The sequence below is a fragment of the Ylistrum balloti genome, unplaced genomic scaffold (genome assembly GCF_031769215.1).
Source record: "Ylistrum balloti isolate Yb309-2 unplaced genomic scaffold, AGI_CSIRO_Ybal_v1 Utg371358, whole genome shotgun sequence".
Lineage (NCBI taxonomy): Eukaryota > Metazoa > Mollusca > Bivalvia > Pectinida > Pectinidae > Ylistrum > Ylistrum balloti.
In genome coordinates, this window is record NW_026782720.1 from 16,777 (window position 1) to 28,455 (window position 11,679).

At 35.8% G+C, this 11,679-nt stretch overlaps 2 protein-coding genes across 2 annotated transcripts; one reads left to right on the forward strand and one right to left on the reverse strand.

Annotated features, from left to right (window-relative positions):
• Window positions 1-1,785: 1,785 nt before the first annotated feature.
• On the forward strand, window positions 1,786-4,123 carry LOC132562155 (uncharacterized). The gene is made up of 3 exons (XM_060226885.1): window positions 1,786-1,909; window positions 2,941-2,996; window positions 3,692-4,123. Exons 1-3 carry the CDS (start codon window positions 1,786-1,788, stop codon window positions 4,121-4,123), a joined length of 612 nt encoding a protein of 203 aa, XP_060082868.1.
• Window positions 4,124-5,939: 1,816 nt separating this feature from the next.
• Window positions 5,940-11,312, reverse strand: LOC132562160 (mediator of RNA polymerase II transcription subunit 30-like). The gene is made up of 5 exons (XM_060226890.1): window positions 11,283-11,312; window positions 9,945-10,280; window positions 9,363-9,521; window positions 8,051-8,155; window positions 5,940-6,672 (listed from the first exon to the last, which is right to left on the reverse strand). Exons 2-5 carry the CDS (start codon window positions 10,278-10,280, stop codon window positions 6,574-6,576), a joined length of 699 nt encoding a protein of 232 aa, XP_060082873.1. The 5' UTR covers window positions 11,283-11,312; the 3' UTR covers window positions 5,940-6,573.
• Between the last annotated feature and the right edge of the window lie 367 nt (window positions 11,313-11,679).

Genomic DNA, 11,679 nt, shown 5'->3' on the forward strand with positions numbered 1-11,679 from the left:
CTTTTCAACATTTCGATCTTAGCGGTTTGCAACAGACTTGGTTCAGTTTAGGTAGAGTTTAATGACATGAAATTGTTTTTCCCGTATAGTATATCAGTTAGACAACATTACCGTTTTATTTCCGTATTTAGATTTGTATTCATGATGATAGTTATACTCTCGTTAACTTAGAACCTACTCTGATTTAAACAGTTCTTCGAAAAGGATAGTAAAACATTAAATTCTCTTAACGATCTAGGATAATATATGCAATGGGGTTTTGTACAGAACCCTTACTAAATCGGCTAGTCGGGATTTTTCTACAGTCGAGCGGTAGAGTGGCCGGCTAGAGTTCGAAATGGTAGTTAGTTCGAAATTCCAGCGGTGGCAAGGTGATCTTCATTACTCCTTCTGTTTACAGTTTTGCAAAAATGAAATAAAAATAAATGAAAAATAATCAAATTTGTATTATTTATATTTGGACATTAAAAAGGAATGTCGTTATTACTGCGAAATTGCGTGATTAATCATATTGTTTTGCTTCTTTCAACAATTTATAGATATCTCCAGCGTGTATCGTTATATGAATTAAGTTTAAGTTTAAAAACTAGCATTTAATTCTCCGCTTGTGAGTGCATAATGTCGAAGACCAGGGCTGTGTTATGTTGACGGGGTAGAGTCTGAACGGGAATTAAGAAAAATCCGGGGAATTATGCATTCCTGGAAAATATTAAACCATGTAATCTGGGAAAGTGTTATGCATTCCTGGAAAATATTAAACCATGTAATCCGGGAAAGTGTTATGCATTCCTGGAAAATATTACACCATGTAATCCGGGAAAGTGTTATGCATTTCTGGAAAATATTAAACCATGTATCAAACATGTAAATCAGCCAACACAGACATATATGTGGTGACATCTTGATGTATGAAATATTGTTCAGAATCAAATACCTGGTACCGAAGGTTGACATTACCATGACTCCGATCTCAGATGTAGCCTTACATATTTCTGTCCTTGGCTGTCATTCCCCTATAATATATATATTAGTGTCCCCTTATTTTCTCTGTCTCTGATATATTGACCCGGACTTTAGTTTGTAGTTGTGCAATGTGGAGATGTTTTTACAGTCAAATAATTTCCCCACAGTTTTATGACCGTTTATTAGAAATAATAACAAAAGCGGATAACCTTGTCTAATTACATCAGAACCTCATGAAATATGACTCGTGGAGTCCGGGAACTGTCGACAATTTCCGTAAACTATTATTCCCTTTATGGAAAATGTCGACGTGCACGAGTCCTGTATGTATACGTACATGCACTTTACCGACTTGTAAATAACCCCAGGACATTACCCGAGGTGGTGATTTCATTACTGTGAATTGAGGCCACCAAATGGGGTTCGATACGGATGACATTTTGAACATTGTCTCGGTAGTCTCAGCTGATTGTAAAAACTATAGAAAATAGCCAGCAGAAATATATATAATTTTGTTATTTTCCCCTGGGGTGCCTCATTGTTAATCATACTGATTGATATATAAAGAAAGTGCGTGTAATTGAATAGGATTGCGTCAATATCTAATACATTGCATAGACAAACTTTGAGTGTTGTTAATTACCATAACAATACAGTTTCAATCAAACATGGAGATATGTATCTGTGTCTGTATATGCACGTTAGCCACCTCTTCATTCAAGAACTTACTCTAATTGTGTTATGGCCGCATTTAGGAGCGAACTGTTTAACGTATCTTTGTAAAAGTTACAATATCTATCATTATTTCGTAAGTTATTCAACATGAGAAAAGCAGCTTTAAATAAGTTCTCCAACGCTTTCTTCCACCGTGTGATACTTCTGTTGTTACTTGGAATGTCTTTTTGCCTGCTTTTGTTTGTAATGAGAAGAAGGCTTGTGATGAAAGGTAAGGATATTCAACTTTTTGTCTTTTTAATTTCTACATCGAAAATCTGTTACGCGAAAGGTGTGTAGCGAGTCTCTACAAGTTCTCGGTTTCTTTTCGTTTGTCAATGTGTGATGATATCAATTGTTCTGATGTCCCTGCGTGTTGACACTATATCTACTTTGTTCCTGGTGTAGACTCTGTGTGTTGACGCTGTGGTACACTTTGTTCCTGGTGTAGACTCTGTGTGTTGACGCTGTGGTACACTTTGTTCCTGGTGTAGACTCTGTGTGTTGACGCTGTGGTACACTTTGTTCCTGGTGTAGACTGTGTGTTGACGCTGTTGTATACTTTGTGCCTGGTGTAGACTCTGTGTGTTGACGCTGTGGTACACTTTGTTCCTGGTGTAGACTCTGTGTGTTGACGCTGTGGTACACTTTGTTCCTGGTGTAGACTCTGTGTGTTGACGCTGTGGTATACTTTGTTCCTGGTGTAGACTCTGTGTTGACGCTGTGGTACACTTTGTTCCTGGTGTAGAGTCTGTGTGTTGACGCTGTGGTATACTTTGTTCCTGGTGTAGACTCTGTGTGTTGACGCTGTTGTATAGTTTGTGCCTTGTGTAGACTCTGTGTGTTGACGCTGTGGTACACTGTGTGTTTTGTTCCTGGTGTAGACTGGTACACTTTGTGTGTACTCTGTGTGTTGACGCTGTGGTACACTTTGTTCCTGGTGTAGACTCTGTGTGTTGACGCTGTGGTACACTTTGTTCCTGGTGTAGACTCTGTGTGTTGACGCTGTGGTACACTTTGTTCCCGGTGTAGACTCTGTGTGTTGACGCTGTGGTACACTTTGTTCCTGGTGTTGATTCCGTGGTACACTTAAGCCCTTTAATTGATTGACGCTGCGTTATACTTTGTCCTTGTGTATTAATCCTGTTGTACACTTTTGTCCTTTTATTTATCAACGACGTAGTGTATTTTGTCCTTCAGTTATTGAACGACATTTACATAATTTTAATGTACATAACGTGAACGATTTCTCTCTTATTTCAGGATTAACACAAACAAACAGCGGGAGATTTGATATGAATAATATCAGAAATAAACCGGTAAGTCTTAAGTAAATTCTGACGAGACAAATTATTTTGTTACACGAAATTGCATCTTTATGCAGACGCGTAGTCTGAAAGAAACTCGGACAGTTCCATGAGATGACAAACGTTAACTGCACAGCAATCGGACAATTCCGTTAGATGACGGACGTTGACTAAAAGCAATCGGACAGTTCCGTTGGATGACGTACGTTAACTAAAAGCAGTCGGACAGTTCCGTTAGATGACGAACGTTAACTAAAAGAAATCAGACAGTTTCGTCAGATAACGATCGTTAACTAAAAGCAATCGGACAGACTCGTCAGATGACAAACGTTAAGTAGATGCAATCGGACAGTTTCGTCAGATGACGAACGTTTACTTAAAGCAATCGGACAGTTCCGTCAGATGACGAACTTTAGCTAGAAGCAATTGGACAGTTCCCGTCAGATGACGAACGTTAATATAAAGCAATCGGACAGTTTCGTCAGATGACGAACTTTAGCTCGAAGCAATTGGACAGTTTCGTCAGATGACGAACGTTAACTTAAAGCAATCGGGCAATTCCGTCAGATGACGAACGTTAACTAAAAGCAATCGGACATTTTCGTCAGATGACGTACGTTAACTAAAAGCAATCGGGTGGTTCCGACATGCACAGACGATGAACTTCTTAATGATCTAATCAACAAACATTACCGTTCCTTTTTCAGTTTGAAGGATTACATGAAGAATACATTTTTTTCCCCTCCTCAACTCTTTCCTGGTTCCCTACAGTCTATTCAAGTCTTCGTCCTTTCTCGAGTTCAACAACAACGAGCAAACCGACACAGGCACAAAACGATAACTCAGCTGACATTAACGGACAGCAACGTGAAGAAAATCATGTCCGGAACACATTGCGAGACCAGTTGACGAAAACAAACCATTCGAACACATCATCGTCCCTACCCAGAAATGAGAATTTGAAATCAGATGTAAAACCAAACAAAGGTGAACCTCACCGACAACTTCCAGCTATTTCTGAATCAGGTGAACCTACGAAAAATAAAAGCGGATCTAACAACAGTGACGAAGAGCAGGATGATGAATACAATACAGGTAGTGAACCAAACACAGACGGAAACAATTCTATAATAGTGTAAAGCTTGGCGTTGCTAAACTTTAAAACGCCATCTCATCAAAGTCACGTCACCAGGGCGTAGGTGTCGTAAATGGATCAAAACGTATGACAGTTGTCATTCCACTAAAGTCACGTGACTGGAATGCGTCTTCATCCTGGGTGCTGAGAGCGAAAGTGATCGTCACCCCTGTAGTATCGAGGATGGGACGCATGTACATGTGCAAAAACGTCCCTGATTCAGTTTAATTACAAAGATGTATAGGAAAACAAACCAAATGCGTCCACATGAAATAAAGGTTTATATATTTTAACTACCTAAAACAAGTCGATTTTTTTTATGTAAATATTGCCAGACTTGTGCCACACATTCAAAATATTCTTAATGTATCGAGGTATATTTTGACAAGGACGGTACATTACGTCGCAGAACAGCTCATATGAAATTTAAATACTTGATTTACCAATGACAAATGAAAATTATAGCATGCGTCATTAAGAACAAATGTGAGCTAAATTGTTGAACCCTGAACTTACAATAGTCCGTGGTTGAACCTTTGGTGTTTAATACGAATACATGTACGTTGCTTTTGAAATAACCACCTATGTAGGTTTCTTGAGTAATGCCGGCTTTTATTGTCTCTTTAAGCTTGTACATAGAGGCGGTAACTTCGATGTGTTCAAGGGGAGATTTTGGTACAAAAGAAATATGAACTATAGGAGACATGTACAAGGGAGATAATTAAGTTAATATGCTTATCACAATCGATGAGCGCATACAGGAATATAACACGAGTTCTGTACAGGGCGTAATGAACCGTTGGTTAATTCAGAGACATATATAGCATATATTATATATACGTCTCTGGTTAATTTAGACAACATATATGTTTTTTAAAACCTATAAGATAAAAAATACACTGTTATATTTTGTCTCTTTTTTTAAAGACAGAAATGTAGTTATTTACAAAGAAATAGTCACCATATAACCAGAAAGCACATTCTCAGTCGCCAAGCTTGATCGTGAGAGCTACACAATCTCATAAATAGAAACAAAGGGAGATAACTCTTTACGGCTTTATTCACAAGTTCATTTAATGGCCTATTCCGTCAGAGTTGCAATATTTCTGGCAGTTCTGTACCCATTAAGAACTCATACTAATGACGTTTGAAACTAATGTTAGCATCATAAGATCTGCCTCGTGGTCAGTCTGTACAAGCAAAATTAGTGAGAATACCCCAAGCCAAACCGTCCCAATATTGCGCATGGGGAAATCCGGAAATGAAAGGTAACTGGACTATAAATTTTATGCAGAATATTGGGTAAATACACAAGTGTGTATAGTGTTCACTAAAATATCTGCTGGGGTTACAATTCTATTACTTCATTATGTTGAATTTCTGTTGGTTTTATAACTTACACCAAAACGCAAACCTATTATAGCGCAATCAGGGCAACGCAAACGTTTGTAAATCAATCTAGCTAGATTAGTACGATTTCCACAAGAACAATCAACATACGTAGATGACTTTTTAAAAGTTTTCTTCAGAAGTCTCACATGAAATCCTAACTTGTACTGAATATCACTTTCAAAAAATCTACTTAGAATCGCAAAATTATTCCCCTTGACGCATTTCTGGCAAATCTCAATCACATGCCATGAATTTTCAGTGTAATATTCCTCTAACATGTTCAGAAAAGTCAATGTCAGTGATTCTAAAAATAAATCTGGAGTCTAGCAAACAGTGTTACTAAAGATACAATGGTAGTATATATCACTTATCAACTTAGTAAGTTTTTGAAGCTGATAATCGTTGAACAAATGAAAAGAATTACTAGATAACTGAAATACCATTTCATTTATTTTACTATATATAAAACAGATGATATATTTACAATGTAGATCAATAATCATGTTCACCTACTTCTTATATCTTCAAAACAGTTTCCAGGTCTTACAGTGAAGACTATCATTCTTGGCAGTTGTTTCAATGCTCTAATTTACACATGGTATGTTAATCTGTAAAGTGGTGAAAATTAAGAACAGCTTTCGAGTCAAATCTCATTTCAATAATCACTTGAAAACTGTTTTTACAACAAGGTAGAAAATACTAAATTAGTTCAACTGTCAGTACTCGGTTTCCTACAGAAACATTGAAGATCAGGACAGCTGTTGAATACTTGCTATAGGCAATGACAACATTATCTTTCAGTTTCTGCAGCTGAGAGACAGAGCATTGGCTAAGCACCTTATACAGCTAACTAGTCTATATACTTGTGTTAAGACTGAAATATCTGAAGAAGCAATTTCACTCATTAACACACCATAACGTGTCCAAATACTGTCCTCAAACATGTTATTTAGATCATCCGATAAATGATAACGTTGATTTCACTGGTGATGTTTTCGCTGTCCTAGGTCTAGCACTAGTCATCTGTCACACCTTTCGTGGTCCTAGACAGCAATCACATCCTCACGTTTTCCTCATCACCAACATCGTGTTGATTTCCCAGATAATCACTCTCATTTGATCAATGATATCCTTCAGCTCTCTATTTTTAGCTTGTAATTGCTGTAAAAGGAAAGGTCATGCCATGAAGTAGTAGCATACTGATAATTTTTTCCCTCTACCAACCTACAAAATCATTGGTTACTCAGTCATACTGATCATAAATGTTAACATGTGTTTTCTACTCCTGGCAAATTTCATGGTGTTATGTCTCTGAGTTTAAGTCTTATCTTGAGAAACTTTTTACAGATTTGGTTCATATTTACCCCTTAGAATCATAACATCATGTTCTACACTTGACCAAATTCTCAGATTCTGGTTTGCATATGATTTGAAAGGGGAGGGGGAGTACAATCATGTCTTACAGACATTTTCTAGTTTTTAGTTTCAGCAATGTTTTTCAATAACATACAAACTGCACAATCATCATAAAAGTGTTCAAATCATTTCTACCATTTAACTTAAAAAGAAAATCATAATTTGTATTTTCAGAGTCATAAATTTCATGACCATAAATATACATATACCTGTAATGAAGCTGATGAGATGGGAAACAGCTACATATGATTTTAAAACAAGAGTACCGCAAAGCGGAACAAAATATGCCTGTGATCATCCAAAACAGCAAAGGAGCATAACTCTTATTCAAATCGTCTAATCAAAACCCCGTTCAGGAAAACACAATTTCATATCATGGTGATAAAGCCTACCAAGTTTCATAAAGATTGGCTGAAAAATGTTGGAGGAGATCTCCGGACAAGATTTCTATAGTGAAATAAACAAAGGGGCATAACTCTTATTCAAATTGTCTAATCAAAACCCCATTCAGGAAAACACAATTTCATATCATGGTAATTAAGCCTACCAAGTTTCATAAAGATCGGCTGAAAAATGTTGGAGGAGATATCCGGACAAGATTTCTATAGTGAAATAAACAAAGGGCCATAATTCTTGTTTAAATCACCAAATCAAAACCCCGTTCGGGAAAGCACAACTTCATATCATGGTGATTAAGCCTATCAAGTTTCATAAAGATCGGCTGAAAAATGTAGGAGGAGATCTCCAGACAAATAAAAGTTTACAACGGACGCCAGACGGACGGACAGACAGCGCCATACCATAATATGTCCGACTTTCGACGGGCGTATAAAAAGCTGGATTACTTATCAAGATGGTGAGTTGCCTCAGTTAGGAAAATGGTGCACTTTACATTTACACCTGCTTTTAGGAGATGTTGAAAATATGGATATTTTTTTGATTTTTAAGAATTTTCCAACAGCTCGGGTCATACTTTAAGGATACTGATGTCTGACAATAAAAACAGAGACAAGACTCTACAGAAGGAGGTGCGAGGGAGAAGGAATAGAAAAAGAATGTTTGAAAGATATGCTTAAATAATTGTAAATTTACTGATAAGAAATACTTGGTACTGATATACAACCTCAATGACTTCTCTGTTCTCATCCACAACATATCTGTAGTACACTTCCGAGCTACTAGTTGACATTCTGTCCTCAAAAGGCTGTCCTTCTATCGGTATCAGAGCCTGTAGGATAGAATAATTGCAATATACAGCAAAGTCAACACAAAATACCAAATTCAATTGCAGTATTCTAATTCTCATCTTTGTGACATATACAGCTTCTTTGTTGCAAATAAAACTGTGATATCACAACACAAACTGAAATCTGACGTAAAGTACATATATTATGTTATCACATGACATGATGTTATTTAGTATTCAATTCAATACATGAAATCTACCTGGTATGTACAATATATACATGAAATAATACCAAACAAACCCCAAAACACCCAGCAAAGTATTGTGAGCAATTCTGTTGTCCACAAACTTTCATGAAACAAAGGGGCTAAACTCCTTACATCAAAAACTATGTATTAGGGGCTTCAGAGAATTGATTTCAGTACACAGCCAACGAGATACATACTGTAAATAAACAGTAAATAAAAATACCCTGGCAAACATTTATGTAGAACTTCAATATACTCAACTAAAAAGTTGGAAAGAAAAATGAATCTATTTAATATATATAAATATAGTAAAAATTACCAGAGAAATACACAAAATGACATCATGCTTTGGTGTTGAAATAAAAGCAGTTGAAATTAACTCTTTGTAAACATGCCTCCATTTATGATAATTGTTGTACTGAAGTCTGCAGCACATGCGACCTTGTACTCTACAGGAAGACACTTCTATGTCAAGTATGCAGATTGGTCATGTATAATATAGGTTTGTATTGTCAGAAAGATCCACTTTTATTATTATTTTCTGTTTGTTTCACTACAAAGTGTTTCCTCATACATATCAATCAGATTTAGTATGTTTTAATGTCATCCCTGCATAATTATCAAGAGGGAGTTTTCTTCAAAAATTTCTGAATCACGTAAATTTTCCAAAATAATTGATGGATCCAAATTCAAAACCATGATTTTCCATATTTGAAAATGGTGTCAAAATAATCCGAAAACTATCTACATTAAATATAATACAAATTAGCATTATCCTTAAACAAGCCTAAGTCAACATCAAAAAAGGTCAAAAGTTGGGCATATAACACTGAAATGATATACTTTAGAAGTCTTGTTTTGTATCTTTATGAAAACACATACGATGGGCTTAATTCCAATTAGCTTAATGCGGGATAAAGTTTTGATGGAATTGTGTAACAACAGATCCATAGCCAAGAGAAGATGAAAGTTACAGCAGTCATTTGTAGTTATACATATACCTCTTCTGATAAATTGTCACAATCTTTGCTCATTTCGTTGACCTTGCTATAGAAAAGATGAAGTTTTTTAAATCCCATAGACAATGTCTGGAGGTTCTCTTCTAGTTTACTTCGTTTGTCCATGTAGGCAGCAGTAGTTGCATTCAAACCATTAGGTAGCTGAAAGGTAAAATTTATCTCTAGCAATGTATTTTCCACCTGGGGAATATATTTCAATATGTCACCTCTCATTTTTCCTGTTACTCAATGTTGGTAAAAAAGTATCATTTTCATTGCAAGTTTTTTTTCTTACTGAAAAATATGTTAGTCTATTTATAAGTTTTATTATGAACATTTGACTTTACAAAGAGCTTAACAGGTATTATAACAATACTGAAATATATCATATTGAATTTACAATCAAATAATTTTCCTTCAGAATAAATTTGGAAATTATATCTATAAATCATTATGGAAAAAATCATTAAAATAATGAGTGTGGCCAGAGTGTAAACATAGACACTTATTCATTGGTTTATTTTCATCAATCAATATAATTGTCCCTGGTAATTATATTATGCTGTTGTAAGCGACATAATTTACCGGCATCTGCTTTGTCTGTAGCTGTTTAAATATTTCTGTGACTTTGGCAACTATATCTTGCACAAACTCCTGTCCCTTCTTACACAGTGTGATAGCATTAAGCTCCTTGGTGGCACCAGGTGACATCATCTGTGGTGCCATTTGGCCGGGAGGATGTTGCATTGGAGGTTGACCTATCAAAGCTTGCTGACCTGCTGGACCAGGACCAGGCCCCTGCCCTGGCCCCTGACCAGGACCAGGACCTGGCTGGACACCAGGGAAAGGAGCTGGCTGTTGACCTAGTTGCCCTTGGGAACCAGACATCATCTGTTGATATTGATGTCCAGGTGCTGCCATCTATTTATATAAATGAAGAGTTGTATAAGGAATGTAATGTTTATAAAAAAGATATAGTTAAACAGTTGGTTGAGGTTTGTAATGGCACTCCAAAATGACACACAATACAAGTAATATCTTTCCTTTTTATCCAAAATTGACTTAAAGCAAATTTGTTGAAATGAGTTTATAACTATACAAAACCGTGAAATGGCAAATCCATTACCAACTCTATGTAGGTAGCTATAGGTCATAAACTAAATTTGAATCCCATATTTCAGAAATGCATCGTCAATTCATCAAGAAGTCAATTTCAAAAACCACACACTGCAATGTAATCTAATGGTGCTGCAGGAACTTAGTCTGACCGGATATATTTCCCTTCCCATATAAGTTTTCTTGTCAGTACTCCAGTTAACATGCATATTGCAGAAATTGAGACAAGGCCTAAAAGTAAATATAAAATCGTTTCATTTTTTAGGTTCAACATTTGTGTGTGTATTTCTTACGCTTTGGGATAGTATTTTGAAGACACTTGATATCATGAAATATATAGCTCAATGAATCTACTTACACTTCGGGGACAAATGAATATGTGGATTTAGATGTACCCACCATATCCATGAAAACTATGGATTTTACAGTATATGGTTTAGGCTAGGAAAATAAAGAATAGGAGACTGATTCCATACGATTTTCACCTTTTCAGAGGTTCTTCGTATGAATATAATTTTTATTTTGGTATATGTATATCAAAGTATATTTTGATATTTTTCAATAATTTTCAAATACAAATTTTGTATTGCAGAAAGAAAATCAGACCAAATTTAAGAACCATAACTAAAATAACTAAATGCACACTGCAGGCCCAGCTTAAGAGCATAGTGTTGGGGTCGAGAGAATTGTTACAGTCGGTTACAAGCGATTATGTCAGAAAATCATGCGGAATACACGTGATTTTTTCCACATCTTTTCACACCACGTGATAAAATTACCATATAAACATAAAAACACAATCCTTACCGGCAAAATATCCTACCTTTCTCATTAACCGGAAGCTTTCTGGTATAATACAGAGCAGTGCAGCGATAATATCTATTTTCACTTTCTTTATTTTAAATACAAGTCTTGTAATATACATATGTTCTTCAATTATTTTAACTAAGTAAGTTCTTTATAATGTATGTTTTATGATTAGGTGCACAGAAATTTACGGAAAATACTTCATTGAATTATCGACTACATCTACCGCATTGGGTATTTTACTTTGTTTCCGGTCCTGCGTGATTTGATTGATAAGTTCCGTGAGTAAGGTTTGCTATCTTTTTGGTTCGAATCCTCCCACAAGCAGTATGTTTGATTTTCATTTAATGTTATATTATTGTTACAAAACTTGTTTTTTAATCTTTTGTGTGATTTG

Coding starts and splice junctions, on each gene's coding strand:
- LOC132562155 (XM_060226885.1), top strand. CDS start 1,786: ATGAGAAAAGCAGCTTTAAATAAGTTCTCCAACGCTTTCTTCCACCGT. Junction 1,910..2,940: donor AAGAAGGCTTGTGATGAAAG/GTAAGGATATTC, acceptor CTCTTATTTCAG/GATTAACACAAACAAACAGC. Junction 2,997..3,691: donor ATAATATCAGAAATAAACCG/GTAAGTCTTAAG, acceptor TTCCTTTTTCAG/TTTGAAGGATTACATGAAGA.
- LOC132562160 (XM_060226890.1), bottom strand. CDS start 10,280: ATGGCAGCACCTGGACATCAATATCAACAGATGATGTCTGGTTCCCAA. Junction 9,522..9,944: donor TACAGACAAAGCAGATGCCG/GTAAATTATGTC, acceptor TTTACCTTTCAG/CTACCTAATGGTTTGAATGC. Junction 8,156..9,362: donor GTGACAATTTATCAGAAGAG/GTATATGTATAA, acceptor TCTATCCTACAG/GCTCTGATACCGATAGAAGG.